Source organism: Watersipora subatra, chromosome 2 (assembly GCF_963576615.1).
Source record: "Watersipora subatra chromosome 2, tzWatSuba1.1, whole genome shotgun sequence".
NCBI lineage: Eukaryota > Metazoa > Bryozoa > Gymnolaemata > Cheilostomatida > Watersiporidae > Watersipora > Watersipora subatra.
In genome coordinates this window covers 73,098,284-73,120,478 of record NC_088709.1, presented here as the reverse complement: position 1 = coordinate 73,120,478, position 22,195 = coordinate 73,098,284, and the positions used below count along the sequence as shown (strand labels likewise).

Sequence of the window (22,195 nt, the reverse complement as noted above, 5' to 3'; positions counted from 1 at the left end):
TTGGATGGTGGCTAATTTCGGTTGGTAATCGATTGGCACACGGTTTGGCTGCCGCGGTTAGTGTCTTTTCCGAAGTGTCTGACATTTTTGGCCGGCCCTCGCTCGTACTTTATAATCTATTGTGGCGCTTTCGACCAAGTTTGCAACTAGTATTATTTTGTTGACTTCACATACCTAAACTAGACGTATTGAAATTTCTTGTAGATCACATATTTTGCAGCTTCAATGGTATTGAAGCTCTTTTGTGTAAAAGTATAAGATTTAATTTTTGTATTGATATTGACTTGACTGTGGTATTTACTTTTAAAGCAATCTATTTCAGCTTTTTCACCCTTTTGATTTTCTGTAATTATAAACGAACTCAGGGTATTATCATTATTGCTCTTTTAAACATCATAATGAATTCAGAACAAGATGTCAATTCAGCAGAGCACACGTCACAAGCAGGTAGTGGCCACCGAATGAATAGCCCACCTATATTTAGAACATCTGATCGTATCAAAAAGTCTACATTACTCAAGGATATTCCAAAGTTGATAAATGATGAATTGGAGAAAATAGAAGATTTTCTGACGAATATGCACACTGAAGAAGAAATGCAAGATTTTTCTTCTGCTATCGAGAAGATGTTAGAGGAAATACAGGAGAAGTGGGTCGAATTGTGTGAATTGACTGGTGATAAGGAAAGGTTAACCACACTACAGAACATGTTTGAATATTATGGGTCAACTGTTGATGATTGCAAGAAAACGTTAGCAGAGAGAATAGAAGAGGCAAGCAGGGTCAACTCCGCAGAATATTGTGATGGAAACGTTATGTTGCCATCCCCTTTTTCTTTATATCATTTGGAGTTGTGCTCCCTTTTTCATTTGTGTAACCACGCCCCTAAAGGAGGCTGGCCTTTGCTACCTTATTTGCATAATTGAATGTATTTAAGGCAGAGCCTCGGCTCTTTTATGTTGTTCAAATATATGCATTGCATTTGGAACCATACTTCTTCTGTTACCTTGAGCGATAGCAGAACCACACTAAGCATATAGCTAACTCCAAAGACCTAGTCTATGGACTGTGCTGTGGTGATAAATTCATAGAAGCATCGTCGACCCCGTCGACCTCCGGTCGACCTTGTCGACCTGGTACAAAACCCACTCTGGGAGCTATCCCTTATGCAAGGTGGTTGATGTTGACCGGTGGTGTAAGTCGACCTAGTCGCCTCCGCGTGTTGGTCACGGGCAACCCGTACACAGCCCCGGTGAAGGGTGAATGCAGACCGGTAGAATAAGCCGACCTAGTCGCCTCTACGTGTTGGTCGAAGGATCCAACACAATATGACAGTGATATAGAAAGAGAGCTGGAAGAGGCAGCTGCAAAGTTTCAGCAGCTGATGGCTAGAAAGAAGGCAAGGGACTCTCAGAGCTCTTCCACAAACAACAAGAACAATCGTCTTCCAAAATCTGAGACAGAGTCTGCAGCTTCAAACGCTGAGACAAAAATGAACAATTCCGGTTCAGGTGAAATACAAGCCCTCACCAAAGCATTGATCGCAACGATGAAGTCCACAAAGCACTCAACCCTTGAACCCGGTGTTTTTAAGGGTGATCCTATTATGTTCAAGGAATGGGAAATAGACTTTGACGCCTACATTGAATCGGAAGGCTTAACAGGACTGCAACCACTAAGACACCTCAAGAGGTTTATTTCTGGTAAAGCATTTGATGCAGTCAGTGGGTATTTTCTTACCAACACAATGGATGCTTATGAAGACGCAAGGAAAGATTTGAGAGAAAGATTTGGTAAACAGTATGATGCTGCTCTCGGATTAAGAAAAAAGCTTGAGGAGTTTCCAAAGATTGGCACAAGGGATGCTGACTCTATGAGAAAATACGCAAATCTTCTAAGTCACATCAAATCCGCAATGCGAGGTTGTGATGAGTTGCGCCTATTGAATGACAGAAACCAAAATGAGATTCTTGCTAGGAAATTACCAGAATGGATGTTGAGATCCTGGGCCAAAAAGGTGAGAGTGTGTGTAAAAGAATATAGCAGTTATCCTACTTTTAATGAATTTGCAGAATTCGTCAAAGAGCAAGCTGAAGATATGGAAGAAGAACGAAAGATCAGCGGACAGGAAGCAAGTCAACACTATCAACATAAGCCAGATTTCAATAAAAGGGAAAGGAGCTATGCTCCAGCCAATCCAATGAAATTACGAAGCCATTCAACAGGAACCTCTCAAATAAGTGAATGTCTTTACTGTAAAAAAACCCATCTAACGAACGAATGTTGGGCACTTGCTAAGCTGCCAAGAGAACCAAAGAACTTATTTTTTCAGGAGAATGGTCTTTGCTTTGGCTGTACTGAAAGAGGACACGTATCAAGACAGTGCCCAAACAGAGCCTTTTGTTCCAAGACAGGATGTGGGAAAAGACATCCAACAGTCTTACACATCGACTTTTCGACAACATCTAAACATTGGAGAAACCAAGAACAAGCTGCGGTTCCGAAGCCACCAAGTGAAAGAAGCTTAACCACATCGATGCCCAGCACAAATATTCAGCCGGGAAAAGAACCAAGTGCAGAACTTAAACGGATATCTTCAAAGAAAACTGGTACAACAGGTAACTCCCTCAGCATGATCTTGCCAGTGCATATAACTACTGATAAATCTCCTGCAAAAACGCTACTTGTATACGCGCTCCTTGATTCAGGTTCAGACCACTCTTACATCAATACAGACTTGACGAAATATCTCCAACCCGACTACACAAGAGAATTGGTCACAGTAGAAACTCTCACAGGAGAATCAACAAAATGGGTCACTTTATATCAAGATATTAGATTACAAGGATACGAACAAGCAGACTTCACTTACTTAGATGCCTATGGTTGGAAAGATATTGCATGCAATCGCGACCACATTCCTTGCAGAAATAATGTGGCAAAACTATCTCATCTTAAAGAGTTTGCAAGCAAATTGCCACCTTTGATGGACATTCCCATTGGATTGCTAATAGGAGCTAATTGTCCCGAGGCTTTTGCCCCTTTAGAAGCATTAGTTCAAGTCAAAGGCTTGCCGTATGCCAGGAAATCAATGTTGGGGTGGACCGTCTTTGGAGCAGACAACAGACGGCAAGGAGATAGAAGACTTATTACACACCGTACATGCATCAAGCTCGACGATCATGTCCTCATATCTCAAGAAGACATAAAATTTCTAAACATCATGGAACAAACAACGGAAGTGCTACCATCAGGGTCTTATCAGATGGCTTTACCATTTAGGCAGCGACCACACTTACCAGACAACAAACGCCAAGCCGAACAACGCCTCACTTCACTATTTAAGAGATTTGAGAGCGACTCGGAGTTTAAACTACAGTATGTACAATTCATGCAAGAGATGTTTTCAGGGGGCCATGCTGAAGAGGCTACCAATATTGTTCCTCAGAAAGGTTGCGTGTGGTATATACCACACTTTGCAGTAAAGCACCAAAAGAAAGGCAAACTCCGTGTGGTATTTGATTGTGCAGCTACATATTCGGGAACATCTGTAAATCAGCATCTGCTTCAAGGCCCTGATTTGACCAACAGTATGCTTGGGATTTTGTGTAGGTTTAGAAAAGGACAAATCGCAATCGCTTGCGACATAGAAAAAATGTTCTTCAATTTTCATGTTACTCCATCTGACAGAGATTATTTGCGCTTTTTATGGAAAACAACAGAGGGAGAAGTCAAAGAGTATCGGATGACAAAACACTTGTTTGGAGCCACATCTTCACCTGCTGTTGCCACTTATGGTCTGAGAACTTTAGCAGACGACCATGCCGGGGAATACCCAAAAGCTGCAGAATTTATACGGAGAGATTTCTATGTTGATGACGGTATCACAAGCGTGAACACAACGGAAGAAGCCCAGCAACTTATTGAGGACGCTAGGGCTCTTTGCGCAACAGGAAATTTAAGACTTCATAAGTTCATTAGCAATGATTCTTCAGTTTTATCATCGATTCCCGAGTCGGAGAGAGCAATCGATTTGTTTGCAGATTATCTGTCCCCTCAACGTACCCTAGGATTGGAGTGGGACCTTAATAAAGATTTTTTCAGATTTAGTGGAAATGAGGTTAAAGCGGGGCCTGTCACAAGATGTGGCATACTGTCTGTAGTCGGTCAGCTTTTTGATCCCATTGGTCTTTTAGCACCATTCACACACCAGGGAAGAAATATACAGCAGAAGGTCAATAAGACTAGTGTTGATTGGGATGAACCTCTCAATGAGACAATGAATCAATTGTGGAACAGATGGGCTACTCAACTGTCACAACTCCAACTAGAAATACCTAGGTGCCTGGATGGGTTGCAGACGCAATGCGTGTATGAGCTGCACACATTTTCAGATGCCTCGCTGGAAAGCATTGATGCCTGCTCGTATTTGCGATCCATTGACAACCTAGGAAATGTTTGCACCAATCTTGTGTTGGCAAAAGCAAAAGTCGTACCCAGTAAAGGGGTAACCACCATTCCGAGACTAGAGCTACAAGGTGCCTTTTTAGCCACCCAACTCAACAAGATGCTTCAAAGGGAACTGCACATGGATATAAGCAAGTCATTTTTTTGGTGTGATTCAACCAGCGTGCTTGGCTATATCTGCAATGATAGGAGGAAATTTCACACGTTTGTTGCTAACAGAGTTTACGGGATTAGACAAGCATCTAACCCTGAGCAATGGCATCACGTACCCGGGGCAGAAAACTGTCATGCAAGTGCCAAGTATTACTGGTACTTTGCCAACAAACATTATGCTTTTTAGCTAAAGCTTTATACAAGCTAATATTATATATTACTGTCTCATTATAGCTATTAATAATGCTTGTAGCTTTTTACAAAGCTTTTCTATGACCAAACATATAAATACTTGGGTTTTCTGTTATCAAATCAGTTGTCTCTGGAGTGTGCAATAAACCATTCCTCTAATTTAATACTCTATTTAATTGCTTCTGTGCAGAAACATAACAGAAGCTAATTGGCGACAAGGATTTCTCTTTTGAACGTTACAAAGGGTTTTGTTCAGATTTTATCATTGATAAAATCGATACAAAGAGTTCTAGTTTATTACAAGAGTAACTGTTCAAAATTGCACCACTACAATGGCAGAGGTAGCAGACCTGATCAAGCTAATGCAGAAGCAGCAGGAGGACCAGAGACAGCAGCAAGAGGAGCAGAGAAAGCAGCAAGAGGAGCAGAGAAAGCAGCAAGAAGAGCATAGACAACAGCAGCATGAGGAGTTCAAGCAGCAACAAGAGGAATACAGACGTCAGCAAGATGAAAGAATGGAGGAGAATAAGAAACTGATGGAGCTACTACTACAAAACCTACAACAGAAACAAGAAACAGCTGCAACCGCTGTTCCAGCCTTCCCAGGTTTTGACCCAACAGCAGAGCTACTAACAGATTACATAGACAGATTCAACACATTCATTGCAGCAAATTCTATTCATCAAGACAAGATTGCTGGCACTTTTCTCACCAACCAACAGCCTACACTCTACAAGCAGCTTAGTAATATGGCAGCTCAGCTTTCAACACCCAAGCAGATCAACGACCTCAACATGGATGAAATACTGGAATTTCTCAAAGACCAGTATGACCCTAAGCGCTTCATTGTTAGAGAGCGTTACAAGTATTGGAGTGACATGCAGAGGAAACCTGGAGAAACTATTCAAGAGTTAGCTGCCAGAATTCGTCAAGATGCAACTACATGTGCCTTCATAGACATTACAGATCCATTAGATGAGGCTCTCAGAACAAGATTTATCTGCTCTGTAAACAATGAAGCAGTTCTCAAATCTCTCTTCAAGGTCAAGGACAATGAACTCAACTTCAACAAAGCTATACAGGTAGCACAGGAAACAGAAGAAGCAGCTAAAGTTGCCAAAGAGACAGTTTATGGAAACTCGTCTAAAGTCAACAAGGTTGCTCAACAGAAATCAATATACAAACCAATCCAGAAAAACAACTCTACACCTGACAAGCAGAAGGAAGGAAAGCTATGCTACAGATGTGACCGAACTAACCATACAGCGGATGACTGCAGATTCAAAGCAGCCACGTGCAAACTTTGTTCTAAACAAGGTCACATAGAAAGAGCATGCAAGAAAAAGAAATCATCTGCAGCAGAAAACCAGTAAAGATGATAGAATGCACATCAACCAAGATGGTGAAACTTGCTGAAAACATCAAACTGGAGGGAGACAACTTCACACTTGAACTGGACACTGGAGCATGTGACAGCTTCATCTGTAAATCAATATGGGAGAAGCTAGGAAAGCCAAACCTAAAACCTACTACAGTTAACTACAAATCAGCCTCAGGACATCTCATAGAGACGCTTGGCAGATGTGAGCTAACTGCCCAATTGGATGCACAGAAAGAAGTCAGACTACCATTTGTGATTAGTGCTGTACAAGATCTCAACCTACTAGGAAGAACTGCTATACAGCAACTAGGCATCTCTATTGATGACAAGCTACAACAGAACCTTGTATCAACAATCACAGAGAACCAGCCAGATGGGAGGTTACAAATCAAGTGTAAGGAGATGTGCAAAGAATTTCCAGAAATATTCAAAGACGAGCTAGGATGTCTCAAGAACTTTGAACTAGAGATAAACTTCAAACCTTCAACAAAGCCAGTCTTCTGCCGACCCAGACCAGTTCCTATTGCCTTGACAGAAGAGCTCAACCAAGCATACGAAGCAGGTGTAGCTAAAGGCATATGGGAACCAACTCAATTCAACCAGTATGGAACACCAGTTGTACCTGTACGCAAATCTACAACAGATCAAGCTGCAGGGAAGATCAGAGTATGTGGAGACTACTCCAAGACTATCAATAATCAGCTAGAAACACATAGGAAACCTATTCCACTACCAGATGATCTAATCAGAAAACTAGGTGGAGGCTATTGCTACACAAAGATTGATTTAGCAGATGCCTACAATCAAATATTGTTGTCACCAGAAAGTCAACGACGACTAGCACTATCAACACACCGAGGAGTACTACTACAGAAGAGGTTGCCCTTTGGCATATGCTCAGCACCAGGGTATTTTCAAGAAATCATGGAGCAACTGACACAAGACTTCCCAGGAGTAGCAGTATACCTAGATGATATACTAGCGAGTGGAGCCAATGCAGAGAGCCATCTACAAAACTTACGTCGACTTCTTCAAAGATTAGAAGAAAGAGGGCTCAGATGTAGAAAAGACAAGTGCTGTTTTGCTCAACCTACAGTAGAGTATCTGGGACACAAACTCACTTCAAAGGGAATCACTAAAGGAAAGAAGGCAGATGCAGTACAACAGATGCCAGTCCCAACAGACTTAACTCAGCTAAGATCTTTCTTAGGAGCTACACAATTCTACAGCAAGTTCATACCCAATCTGTCACAACTCACAGGACCATTGCACAAACTGACACGCAAAGGAGAGACCTGGAAGTGGGGCACTGAACAAGAAAAGAGCTTCAACAAACTGAAAGGTATGCTATCAACTGATAGTGTCTTAGCACACTTCAACCCAGATCTTGACATTGGAATCTCATGTGATGCTTCAGAAACTGGACTGGGAGCTGTACTATTTCATCGTTATCCTGATGGAAGTGAGAGACCAATAGCCAATGTTTCAAAAACACTGACCAGCACACAGAGGAAATATGGACAAATACAAAAAGAAGCTCTCTCAATCATATTTGCTCTAAAGAAGTATCACCAGTACCTGTATGGTCGACGGTTTATCTTGGTAACTGACCACAGACCTCTTCTCACACTTCTAGGACCTACCAAAGGAGTTCCAGCTCTAGCAGCCAACAGACTAGCAAGATGGGCACTGGTACTAAATCAGTATGACTACACCATAGAATACAGATCTACCCAGCATCATCAAAATGCAGATGTCCTCTCAAGACTGCTAGTTGGACCTGATAAAGAGTTTGATGCAAGAGAAGATGAGGATGATGTTGATACAGTATGCACTATTCACACTATTGGACAACAGCTCAACTCTACAGACTACAATGTTCTAGCAAAGGAGACAAAGAAAGACTCAACACTAGCCACAGTAATGCGCTACACAGCAGAAGGATGGCCTGGTAACAAAGAGATGATGGAGACTCAGCTGTCACTCTTCCACAAGATCTCAGATTCACTTTCTATCACTGAAGGTTGTCTTCTATATGGCAACAGAGTAGTCATTCCTGTCAAGTTACAACAGGAAGTATTAAAGATCCTTCACCTTGGACACTTTGGAATGGAAAGAATGAAGAAGCTAGCTCGAACTGCTGTCTATTGGCCTCGCATTGACTCTGATATAGAGGAGACAAGCCGACAGTGCACTGCCTGTGCTGAACACCAGAAGCTTCCACAGAAGTATCCTATACATCCCTGGATGCTACCTGAGAAGCCATGGAGTCGTCTTCACTTAGATCATGCAGTGAACTTCATGGGCAGCCAATGGCTAGTGATGATAGATGCCTACTCAAAGTATCCATGCATACACAGGACGTCATCTACTTCTACCAGAGCTACCACAGACATCTTAGAGGAGATATTCGCACACTTTGGATACCCTCACACCATAGTCACTGACAATGCTACCAGCTTCACCTCAGGAGAGTTTCAGCAGTGGTGTCAAGAGAGAAGCATTGTTCACCTCACTGGAGCACCCTACCATCCAGCTACAAATGGCGCAGCTGAAAGACTAGTACAATCCTTCAAACAAGCCATGAAGAAATCGTCACTCTCACCTAAATCTGCACTACAACAGTTCCTGATGCACTATAGAAGGACACCACTTCCTACAGGATACTCTCCCAGTCAGGTGCTGAATGGAAGACAGATGAGATGCAAGATTGACACCTTATTGCCATCACCCGCACACATAGCACAGTTTCATCAATCCAGAGAAGTCAACCGATCGGCAGAAAAGACAGTTAGCAAGATACACAGCTACAATCTTGGAGCACCATGCTATGCCTTGTATCATGGACCTAGACGCAACAGACAACCTAGATGGGTTCCAGCCATTGTTACTAAGATATATGGAACTCGTAGTCTCAATGTCAAAGTGGTACCAAAGGGACCTACTTGGAGAAGACATGTTGAACAACTCAGACCAAGATACTCAACAGAAGAATATCAAGACTCTGGAGATAAACCTGATATAACAGAGGAGACAAAACTGCAACTACCAGCCCCTACAACTGTAACAGAGCAACCTCCGTCTAGAAGAAGACCACGCAACCCTCGTCTACCTGATGGAGATGAGTATAGCAGAGACAAACCCCGAAGGTCTAAGAGAACCAGAAAGAACCTTTAGCTTAGTGAGGAGGTGTCATGCAAGTGCCAAGTATTACTGGTACTTTGCCAACAAACATTATGCTTTTTAGCTAAAGCTTTATACAAGCTAATATTATATATTACTGTCTCATTATAACTATTAATAATGCTTGTAGCTTTTTACAAAGCTTTTCTATGACCAAACATATAAATACTTGGGTTTTCTGTTACCAAATCAGTTGTCTCTGGAGTGTGCAATAAACCATTCCTCTAATTTAATACTCTATTTAATTGCTTCTGTGCAGAAACATAACAAAAACCCTGCCGACATAGCTTCTCGAGGGATGGAAGCCGAAAAATTAAAACGCACCATGTGGTTTACGGGTCCCAAGTTTTTACGATCGCAGCCAGAACTACAACATAGATTACAGTTGGATATGTCGACACGAAGAGAAGTGTCAGAGGATGATCCAGAAGTTAAGAAAGTCCAAGTTGTCAGAGCGACTGAGATTTCAACACTCATGGACATGTACAACAAGTTGAAGAAGTATAGCACGCTCAAGGGACTGCTAAGAGCCTTTGCTTACTTACTCCAGATGGCCAAGAACAAGTCCTTAAAGATTCCTCTGATGCGACCATCAATTGAAAATATCGAAGCGGCCAAAAGATTAGTAATGAAAATTACACAGACAAAATATTTTCAAGAGGAAATCAGAGTTTCGAAAAAAGGTAACCAAGTGATGAAAACAAGTTCGTTGCTTCGATTAAGCCCCTACCTGGATCAACATGGCTTCATAAGGATTGGTGGGAGAGCAAGAAATTCCTTATCTCTTACCGAGCTAGAGAAACATCCAATAATATTACCAAAGAACTCTCACTCGAGTAAGCTATTTATTAACTACTACCATGAAATTTCACACCACATGGGACCTTCCTACACGCTAACATCCATGCGTCAAAATGGCCTCTGGCTCATATCGGGTATAAGAACAGTTAAAAAACAATTAGGTCAATGCATGCCATGTAGGAAGATGAAAAGAAAGCCTATGAGACAGCAAATGGGAGAGTTACCTCAAGACCGAACTAGCTGTGCCCCACCGTTCACACACACACAGGAATGGACTGCTTCGGCCCATACGCGATTAAAGAGGGAAGGAAGGAAATGAAAAAGTACGGATTAGTTTTCACATGTTTGTATAGTAGGGCTCTCCACATTGAAGTTTGAGATGATTTAACTGCCGACGCCTTTCTCAATGGACTACGTTGTTTCATCGCCATACGAGGTTCTGTGATAAAGCTCTTTTCTGACAATGGAACAAACTTTGTCGGCGCCAAGAATTTGTTGGATGCGGAAGCAAAAAGATGCCTATGCGATAGAGGCATAGAGTTTGTATTTAATTCCCCGACGGCAAGCCACCAGGGAGGCGTTTGGGAGAGGCAGATCCGTACCATCAAAGCAGTGCTCAATGACATATTAAGGCAAAGTTCTAGACTCGACAGTACTTCCCTAAGAACGGCATTCTATGAGGTTGCTGCTATTGTCAACAACAGGCCCTTAGGAGCAATCAACATCTCTAATCATGAAGAAACACCAGTCACACCAAACATGATTCTAACAGGAAGAAAGGAACCCACTGCGCCACCACCTGGAGATTTTGATGAAGCAATATACTGCCATGCTAGATGGAAAAGGGTACAATGGGTAGCTCAAGAGTTTTGGAGAAAATGGAAGCTGGAATATCTAGACAACATCACGCGTCGTCAAACCTGGACGAAAGTTGAAGACAATTTGAAGGTCGGAGATGTTGTACTTATAGTCGAATCCAATGAGCCGAGGAACATGTGGCAAATAGGGCGAGTTGAAGATGTGTTTCCAGGTAAAGACGGTTTAGTGCGTAAGGTGACTGTGAGGCTGGGAAATTGTAACTTAGACAAGAAGGGGCGAAAGATGGCAGAACCAACTTATCTTCAACGTCCCATACAAAAACTAGTAAAACTCTTAGAGGATATATAATTCCCACTTACATTGCCCATATTATATCGTTTAATAGCAACCTCTGTTTGTGGTGCTAATTCAACTTTAGATGTTAGTTTTTTGTTTTTTTGTTTTATGTTGTTGCTTGTGTTGGTTTTGTTGTTGTTAGGATAGAACTTTATATATTTTGTATTACTTACGTAACCTTCAAACCATTTTGTTTTCTATTAGAATATGACCTTGGTATTACTACTATGGTTTTGCAAAAAAGGTGCTGACATGAAAAAAAAAAGAAAAAAAAAGGACATTTGTTGAGTCCAATTGCGTACATGGTGCAGCGGAAATATAAAATCTATTAGAATTTATATTTGGTGGGAGTGTATGAGAACCCTACTAACATTTCCTGTCTCTACTAACTCACCAATTTTATTGTCTTGTGTTAAGTAAAACATCGCTGTATCCGGGTCTAAAGTGCCACAAGGGTTGTTTCGACGTGTTTTGACGTGTCTCGACACGCCTTCACTTCCTGCAATTATCTTCCATCCACGCTCGGCATTATGACTTTTGAAGTTCAACTGGTAACACGCAACTGATGATTTAATTGACAATTTTTCTGTTCAGAACATTTTTGCATTTATCGCTAATTTGTTTCATTTGACTTCTTGATTTAGCTGTGTGAGTGTTTTTTAAAGACGGCAAAAGGTTTGTGTCGATATTTTTCTATTTCTATAATATCGTTATTTTTTATATTGCTGTGGAAGAACTTTTAAATATGTTAATCATTTGTAGATTTCACGGTTTCGGTGTTGACTGAATAAAACATCAACGAGTCATCTCCAAATCAGTGAATCAATTCCAGCTTAATACACTTGCCAGCTACGAACCTAGCGTAAACCGCTATAAACTAAGGGTGCCTGCTCACTGGGCATTCACCCTTGTAGGTAGTGCTATCATTTGGGATTACTCAGAACAGGCTACTACTAAAACTCTAATTGTATCCATTGTCCTCTTTTTTTAAATTCTTCTTCTATAGTTTCAACCGATTAAAGAAAGCGTTTAAACAGACGCTGGCGTTGCTTGTTTCAAATGACTCGTCAGAATTCGGAGAAGGTCAGTTTAGCCATTTTACAGGTGAAGTGAATGTCACCTATATTTTGCCCTTTTTTCCGGTGGAGTGATACTAAACCTTTTGAATGCAATAAATCTACTAAATTAGCTGTAACTTGTCAAAAATATTTTAATAAATATGTATTGAGAAAGCAAGAAATGTCTTTACCGGTTTATATCTAGTGCTTGCAATTAACCTCTGATGATATTGTAGCCTGTGACCTGCTTTGCCACTTGTTGAAACTTTCAATCTTCATTTAATTCCAACTTTGAAAACTGTTTTTAATTTTATATCTCTATTTGACAATGGTGCATCAAAGATTATTGCATTCATTGATACTTTTGCTACAGTTTGCAGCCAAAACTAGTTTTTTTGTTTGTGCTAGAAGATAATTTACGATCATCGATCCATTGAAAGATGAGATTACCGCAATGATGCTATCAAATAATATGCTATAAATCTGCAAATCTATTAGTTTTAAATGACAATCTATCGAATGCTACACATTTATATTACTGATCAAATGAAATAAACAAAAAATACCTATAATACATGCAGAAACAAAAATTAGCGCTTTTAAAACACAAACATTTGCATAATTTTGTTACGATGGAATGTAGCAATTCTCACTTACTTGAAATAATAAAGAGGTGAGTTAATAATAGGTATTAAATGACTCCTACTCCACTATAAAGCAGATTACTAATTAGGTCAATTCAAATGTCACTAGCGATGTGAGACAAATAGGTACCTGTACCGTGTAACACAACGCAAATAGCACAAAATAACCTGATAACTGCAAACTGCTCTATGAGCTATCCAAAGCAAAATGATAACTCCAAGTTTTAAGTGATAATTTACTTGTAAAATTGCCACAATTTGATATACATGGAACAGTTTGCTCGGAGAGCTGAATTTTGATTGTTGCTTTCAATGGAACGAACATCTTTTGATTGTCCAATACTTTCCACAATGGTTTTTGATCTCAACTTTTTCTCTGCACTGCTGAACTAGCCGTCAGTAGCATCCAACCAACTTTTTTGCCAGAGCAAAACTTTTGCGCGTTTTATTTGTGCTAAATGCAACTCGTAAAGTTTTGCTTGCTAAACGAAACCTTTGGCCCAAAACTAGCTGCTCATCTACTATCGTAAATGTAAATTTTTTTTATATTGCGGTAAACCTTTGTTTTAAAGCCATGGTGTTCTACAATGTACATATATATCTCAACCCTTTTTGTATGATGGCTTTTATTTAGAGGTGAAATTCAACAGAAGTTTGTGGCGTTCAACTTGTCAACTAGCTGCTAAAGATTTTGGAATGTTACTTCATTTAACAAGTAACAAATGACAAATTAACATCCAACATGATTTTATAACATGAGCTAAATTAACAAAGAATAGAATGACATAATATAAAATTTTAACACAAGATACATGATACAAGACATATAATAGAAAATAACATTGGGATTACTGGTATGTAATAACATGTTTAATATTGAAGTCAATTGATAGTTTGATATTACAAAAAGTGCTTGGCATTCTCTAGTACAGTGATTTTTAACCACTGTGCCGTGGCACACTAGTGTGCCGTGAGAGATCCTCAGGTGTGCCGTGGAAAATTATCCAAGGTCCCTTTTTAAATACAGGTTCCTCAGGCTCTGAGGCAACCTATGAGGTGGGAGTGTTGTATTTGAATGCCAAGGCCTTCATGTAGTAGGCTAAATATCCAGGCACCATGATCCAGGTGCATCTATTCATGGGTTTGATGCATGGTCAATGCATTTAATATCCGCCCACAAAACTCAAAGTTCATCAAAAGCGAGAGGTCGTTTAGTGCAATATGCCTAGTTAGGCACCTTTGATTACTAACTAGTGTGATGAATGTCAAAGTGTCACTCAAATATAGGTGGCCTTCAAATAAAGGTGGCCTTCAAATACAGGTTTTACGGTACTATTCATCCGTCTGGCACATAGCTGACTGATGTACCTGAGAGGCCGTGGTGACAGTCATGGAGAAGTTTTTGAAAAGGACAACTGCAAACTCCGAACAGGTCTCTGTACAAGATTCTGACCCAAATGAAGGCCCTGGTATGATTGGTGGGAAAAAGAAAGCAAAGACGGTGAGCTCAAGGCAATATAGTAAAAGCTATCATTCGTATCGATTCACGTTCACCGGGGATGAGATGACAGCTACTCCATTATGCCCGGTGTGTGGCGAAAAGCTATCTAACAGCGCCATGAGTCGAGCAAGTTTAAACGCCATCTCCAAATGAAACACCCTTTGCTTCAAAACAAGCCTATGTATGTAGTAGACTCAATCTCCAGGCACCATGATCTAGGTGCATTTATTCACCTGTCTGATGCGTAGACAACGCATTTAATATTGACCCAGAAAGCTCAGTCCATCGCAATCGCACTGGTCATTTAGTACAACATGCCTAGTTAGATACCTTTGATCACTGATTAGCAAGATGAATTTCAATGTGTCGCTCAAATAAAGGTGGCGTTCAAATAAAGTAGCGTTTAAATACAGGTTTTACTGTCTATCTATAAATTTTTTTAAATCGTTTGATGGTAATGCTCAACAATTTGAACTGCTATTTTGAGCTTTTGAAGATAGTTTATAAGATGATAGTTTTGTATGCAATGGATTTAGTGCTTGCTTTCAGATTTCTATTTAAAAAAATCTAGCCTTTAACTATTTAAATGCAGTAGTCATGGTCAATTTTTTATTTCTTTACTAAAGTTATAATTAGATGACCGAGTACTCCAGTATTTCAGGCACACAAAAAAACAAGTAAAACAATCTTTTCATCTCTTTTTCTCTCGCTGTCGGTTGTTTCTAAAAAGACTGTTTTATGGTTTAGGCTTTATGACTAATTTCTATGCATTTATGTTTGTTGCGTCTAGTTCTCTCAATTTTATGTTACGCTAAGCTATACATTTTTACCTCTGTCTCAGTCTGCCCTGATTTCTCTTTCCGTCGCAGAGTTATGGTTATAAAATGTGTTTCGGCAACCGCTTGTATCCCTTCTGTACACATTTCCCACCCATCTCAGACCTTTTTTGTTAGAATGTCTGCCATCGACAGGAGCTCAGCCATTTTAAGATTTTGATGCTCTTGACTTTATCTTTCAAGGTGAGATTCATGATGAATCATTATCATGACTCACTCATTATGATTTGTTTTATTGTGAATATGTGCAGCTTCTTTAATAGGGCAATAGAAGACCAAGTATCACACTGAATCTGTAACAGAAGATAAAATATGCTCATAAACAATTTCACCGACTGAGGTAAACAGAGTGTCAGTTTGCATCATAAAAGTACTCTGCTACTTTTCTCCAGAATTGGTGGCTATTGTGTTTAACCTAAGGAAGCTTAGCCAGCTCTTCAGCCACAGTAAGCGCTCAGCTTCAACAATATTTTCTAGCTAACGCTTTGCATCAGCACCTATAATTTAAGCTCTGATAACGTTGATTAACCAGTATCTATAGTAAACACAGTGGTAGATCTAATGATATACATTTACATTACCTTTCTATATGTATATAGATTATTCTTGATGACTGTTCATTTGTATGATGGCTTCTTGTATCAGAAGCCTCATAGTAATAATAAATTTTTTTAAGGCTTTGGGAAGTGTTATAACATGGCCCATTAGTTCAGTTTGTTATCTAGTCAGTCCAATAAGCTGAATAGATAAGTTTGAGCTTGATATCAGTGAACATTTTATGTTAATCATCTGATTCATAGAATGTATTAAACTTTGTTATTGCATATGAACGTTGGTGCATTTAAAGTTACTGTTATTGTAATACAAACATAAAATGTGTTAGCAGCTATTCCGCACTTCATTACATAACTTTAATTCAAAAACCATTTCCTATTACAGATGAATCTGAGAGTCCTTTTGAACAAACCTCAATGAAGCTGATTTCAAATAGAAGGATTTGCAAACAAAATACAGCAGATTATTTCTCATTCGTCAATTATGAAGGCTTATAAATGGACACAGTAGCAGCTCTCAAAATTCAAAACAACCAATAAAATAGTAATAAAAAATAGTTGAGGTAATATTTTCAGTTTTAATTCTAATAATAAAAAGCTGAATGTTAGCGCTAGCCAAGATCCAGCTTGTATAATGTGAAAAATAGTTTCAACTACATTTATCACCAGAATTGTGCAAAAATCTTTTAATTAAAACTCGGTTTATAGCTTATGTTAAATAATCTAACAAAAATAAAAAGTTTCATATAACACTTCAAGATTTTTATGTTTTTACAAAGAAAAAAGTAACAGAACACAACACCACTTAAATGCTACCATTCTCCAGGTAACTGTGATTTCATTGGTAAACGGATAACCAGCATTTTTCATCATATTAAACATATCATAAAGAGTATTATTAGTGATAGTAATAAGTTATAACAATAGTTGTTAATAATATTAACAAGTACTCTGGCAGTCTAGTGTGTTGTGAGAGATTGTTTGGTGCGCCAATAAAACACAGAGAATAAGTAGATGCATAGATGCATTATAAAACACTGAAAAGTGGTCAGTTGGTGCGGGCGTTAGAATGTCGGTCTACCAGGTTAATGTCAAGATTTGGAATTCTACTGAAAGCAGCTTTCATTCTAACCTTGAGCCCTGGCATTGGCCCGGCACATGAACAGACTGTGCTCTTACTCTATGGGAGGTAATACTAAAATTTAGCTCTACCATTTTAAGATGATGCTTGGAAGCAGTGCTTGAAATCATCAGTTTACTTACCTAGAAATGTTGTTAAAGTTAAAAAATTAGTAACACGAAATCTTCCCATTATGCAATACTGATGAAAAATGACATATTCACAAAGCTTTGTCAGAAAAGAGATTTTTACACAATTTTTGACAGTTTTTGGACCAATTTGCTTTCTAGAATGCTAAAAATTCTGCTTTTCAGTAGATAATAATGTTTTTTATTTATATTATGAAAAGACTAAAATTATTTGTTGTATTTATGTTTGGAATACAAATTGACTAGTGGTTTAATCAGCTACCCTGTGTTGTTATTTCCATTTAGCTGGCCCTATTCTATATTTTGTATAAAGCTATCATACAATATTACTGATGCAATCTTGGTTTTATGTTCATTATTATAAGTACTTTTCGTTATTTGTTTACACAAACTGTACTGTTTGTCTTAGCTGCACTTTGGGTATCTGAAAGTTTATACCAGATTGACGACAATCATTTGGTTATAATATTTTATGTTTTGCTGATCAGGCTTAGTTTGCCTTGTAGGTCCAATGACTTTTTTGCACACAATCATGCCTGCTTTAAAACATGTTGTTTTTACCTGATCCGGTAGGAAAAAGCGACATCTCCCTAAACGGGGCCTTCACTGCTGCTAAAATTTTAAATTACTCACTGAGTCAGTTAATTATTTGACAGGCCATCACATCATGTTGATAATGCTGTCATTATGCCTCATTAATTTTCTAAACTTTCAGTTGAAAGCCAGTAGACACTCATATTCTAAAGCGGTTTAGCTCTCATTAGACAATAAATTATGACTAAACTGCATAAAGGATCAAAAATGTATGTTTATACCAAGGGCTTTATGTCAAAGATGAATATTCTATGTTGTTACTTTGTGTTTACAGTCAATATCACTTTACACAGTACTGTGATGCTTTCTGGTCTTTGTCACTTTTGTTTTCACCAGCAATGCATTAGCTAAAATAAACTAAACTTTGACGCCTACTGTTAATGTTTTGTGCAACCTTCACTTTCCTCCACTAGTACAAGACTCGTGCATGAGTACAATACATATATTTCTGCTTAGTCCATCAAGGTGCACAAGAAAGAATCAAGTAATAGGCAATGAACAGGCCCAGAACAGCTCTGCTTTCCACTGCAAATGTTCGTGCTTATATAGCTGCTAAACTCCGCCTTTGTTCTGCTTGGTTAGACCCGGCACGGCACGGCCCAGTCCAGTTTGGTTTGGTACCGAGTCGGCACGGCTCTGGCTTGGCTTTTGCTTGACTCGACTTAGCTGTACATTGGCTGGTCTTGGCTAAATATAAGGGGACGCCATCTACCACACACTCCCCTCATTGGCGACTACGGTCTCCATATCACATCCTGCAGGAGGACTAGCTGGGCCAGAGCCTCATGCTGGCAGGCTCCATTGCGGAGGAGCTCTATTTCCTCCAATAGTAGCTGGCGTTCCCGGCCCTCCAGGTGTTCTTGCCGTAGGACCGCTGGCATAGTCTCGGCAGCCCTCGTCTACTCCTGGGCGTCTTGTGTAAAGCCTTGTTCTCATATCGATTGCGAGACTCCGGCGGTAACATACGCAGCAAAATGCTTGCGATGCTAGGCTCGCCGGCATCTGTTCACATGAAAGCTACATCATTAATAATATCGTAAACGTAATTGCGTAATCAAATAAAATGTTCGCTCGCCATGCTGTTCCTATAATAGTAACTTTTACTCGTACAGTGCATTTTGGGAAGGTTTTGCCTGCGGCCATTTGCAAAATTTGAACTGTGCTAAGCAATTGCAATGCCGCCGGCAACTACCGGCGGTCCTCGGCGGTCCTCGGTGGTCCTCGACGCATACGTTGCCATTTTACCGCAAATAGCCTGCAGTGCTATTACCGGTGCTTTGCGACGTATATGGGAACCAGACTTTAGTGACTGGGCCTGGATGTGCTGCGTCTGTAGGAGGGTGTGACTGGCTGGAGTCCGTCGTATTACTCCACAATCGTCCAGCTCCTCCCGGTCGAAGCCGGGCGGACCCAAGCTGAGGGCCGCAGTGGTGTCCTAACCCGCAGTGCCTCTCTCCTCATCCTCGCTCAGTCGACTCACTACGAAAACCTACTCTGTCTTCACATCTACTCTGTCTTCACCTACTCTGTCTTCACCTACTTTGTCTCACCTACTCTGTATTTACATCCAGTGCTGGGCAAAAAACTATTCAATATCAAACAACCTTTTATTGGAATAACCTACCTGACAGGTTGAAGAAAATTGTAAACAAATTTGGCTTTAAAAACAATTAAAATGCTATCTCCTGTCTCTCTGACTAGGGTGGGCTGAGGCCTGCCTTTGTTCTGCTGCTGTTGACTGTTTTTGGGGCTTGCGCAACATTAGCTGGGCTACAGCGCGCCTATGGCTCCATCATCATTATCTTGTGCTCAGGTTGAGTGAATTTTGCTATACTCTTTTCATTTTCTTACTAACTTGTAATTAACCTGATATATTTAATAATATGCAGTTTATTTTTCTGTATTGTTTCTGTTGATGAAAATAAATACACACACGCGCGCACGCACACACGCACACACGCACGCACACACGCGCACGCACGCACACACACACACTCACCCACACACACACATCCCTCAAGCGAATAGTTAAACGGATTATTCCATCGAAGGGAAACTGTTTCCTGTCAGCCAATAGTCCGTGGCTGCCACTCTCCTTGAGTCGGTCCCGCGCGACTCCTGGAAATCGATCAATTACCTGTTTATTGATCAGATTGGTAGTGCATCCGGTGTCCAGTAGGAACTGAATGAACAGCCCCTCTACTTTTCTTGGGAGGAAGTAACTGGTGGAGTGTGGTTGGCTAGGGGCTTGCGCCCTAGTGGTGTCCTTCAAAACATCCTCCGTGAGGCCTGTAAGGCTTCTTATCCATGGTGGAGCGAGGTCAGTACCTCTGGCCGTACCACACCCGGAGCAATTCTTTTGCTCCCGTGAATGCCACCTCCAAGGCAAAGAAAGGGTCAGCCCTGCCGCTTTTAAGGCAGGCTTCCGACTGTCCGGTCCAGTGGGGATAGTTCTCAGGGTCTGGGGCGGAGGAGATTTGGGGGTCACCCTCGGGCACTTTGGGTTACATCTCTGCCGTTCAGATGGAGGGGCATAGACAATATCCAGGACAGGGGGCTGTCCAGACTGATCTCACCCAAAGACTGGTAATAATTCCGTGTCACCACAGGTCCTTCCTGTACACAAATTTTCCTTGGCTTAGCCCTTGCTGGTTGAGATCAGCCATCAGCCATCGTCGAGTCCCGTGAAATCTTAGTATATTTCTGTGTTTGCTTGGCTTTGGCACAGGCAGTAGTCGGAGCTACTGCTGTAGCCGTCCTTCGTTTCCCAAAGCCAGTCTGGTGTGGTGAGGGCAGTTCTTTTAAACATGCCCCGGTTGGCCACATCTCCATCAAAGAGTAGCTGGATGGCTCCTTTTTTCAGCTGAGGCGTACACCTGCTCCTGGAGCCGCTCCACCTTTTCCAAGAGAGTTTGGACCAGACAGGCTAGTTGTCCTATGACATCTGTCTTGGCCGAGTTAACCTGGTAAGAGGTTCCTCCCTTCAGGACTCGCACTGAAGATTCGGCGGGCCTACACTTGCCTCCCTCAATTTAGAGATAGTCATTTCCGGCTCATACAACGCCCCCCAGCGTAGGCGTAGGTACGGCCAACAAATGTCTCTGCAGGGCAGGGTCCCTCAGCGAGCAGCGGAAAGTCTCTATAGCCATGCTATTTTGGTGGCGATTCGGCAGGTTCCCGTACGCAATGCCCACCAGCCTCTCCACCTCCATAGCATGCTCCTGCAGCGTCTTCCCTTATTTTCGCCTAAGGGCATTGAATTGGCTCAGTGCCCGGCTAGTGGATAGTCCAAACCTTGCCCGGAAGGCACTGAAAATGGCCTCCTTGTGCTCAACTCACCCACAGTCCTCAGCCTGGTTGCCCAACGCTTTTCGGAGGTGCAATAGAGTTGCTCCTTCTGTCCACTGGTTGGCGTCGGCTACTTCTGTGAAGCGAGCAATAAAGTATTCCACACCTTCTTTCCTGGTATACTGGGGGGTCCTGATGCACGGCGCCGGTTCCTGAACTTTCAGCATCAGCAACACTCGCTCTAGTGCCTCGATTAGTCGGTCGGGTTTCGGGTCAGCGCTCCTGGCTCTCCTGTTAGCCATGTCTGGCTCCTAGTAGGTTTCTGCTTCTTTCCCAGAGCAGTGCCTCTACTGTGTCAGTGGCTGCTGGCTCTTTTTTAGGTTTCTTCCGTAAGAGGTTTTTCTAGTAGAAGCACACCGCTTCTTTAAGCCAGCCTTGTCAGGGCACTTAGTAGGTTTTTGCTCTTAGAGCAGTGCATCTACCGGATTCAACTGGCAGGCTTTCCGCAGCTCTTCCTGGGTTTCTCTGGTAGGAGAAGTTCTTCCAGTAGGAGCTTGCTACCTTCTCAGATAAGTCTTTTTAGTAGGTTTCTGCTCCCAGAGAAGTGCATCTACTAATCCTGTAGGGCTTTTCACAGCTCTCTCTGGTTTTTTTTTCAGTAATAGTGGTGTTGCCGTTTTTCAGGCAGCCCTAGTTTATCCAAAGTCTAGTGACCCAATTCAAGTCCTGTAGTAGAGTTCTTGGGATCGTTACCAGCCCCACTGATGCCACCAGTGTAAAGGTTTTGCACGACAATCACTTTCTTCCACTAGTACAAGACTTGAGCATAAGTACAATACATATATTTCTGCTTAGTTCATCAAGGTGTACAAGAAAGAATTAAGTAATAGGCAATGAACAGGCCCAAAACAGCTCTGCTCTCTATGCTGCAAATGTTCGTGCTTATATAGCTGCTAAACTCCGCCCTTGTTCTGCTTAGTTAGACCAGGCACGACTCGGTCCAGCTCGGTTCGGTACCGAGTCGGTACGGGTCTGACTTGGCTGTGGCTTGACTCGGCTTGGCTTGGCTGTACATCAGCTTGGCTTGGCTCAATGTAAGGGGACGCCATCCACCACACT

The 22,195-nt window shown here is 41.2% G+C and overlaps 1 protein-coding gene across 1 annotated transcript; it reads left to right on the top strand.

Annotated features, from left to right (window-relative positions):
* Positions 1-398: 398 nt before the first annotated feature.
* LOC137388539 (uncharacterized) lies at positions 399-11,344 on the top strand. The gene is made up of 4 exons (XM_068075025.1): positions 399-773; positions 1,316-4,756; positions 9,636-10,460; positions 10,628-11,344. The coding sequence occupies exons 1-4, from the start codon at positions 399-401 to the stop codon at positions 11,342-11,344; spliced, it is 5,358 nt and encodes a 1,785-aa protein (XP_067931126.1).
* The last annotated feature ends 10,851 nt before the right edge of the window (positions 11,345-22,195 follow it).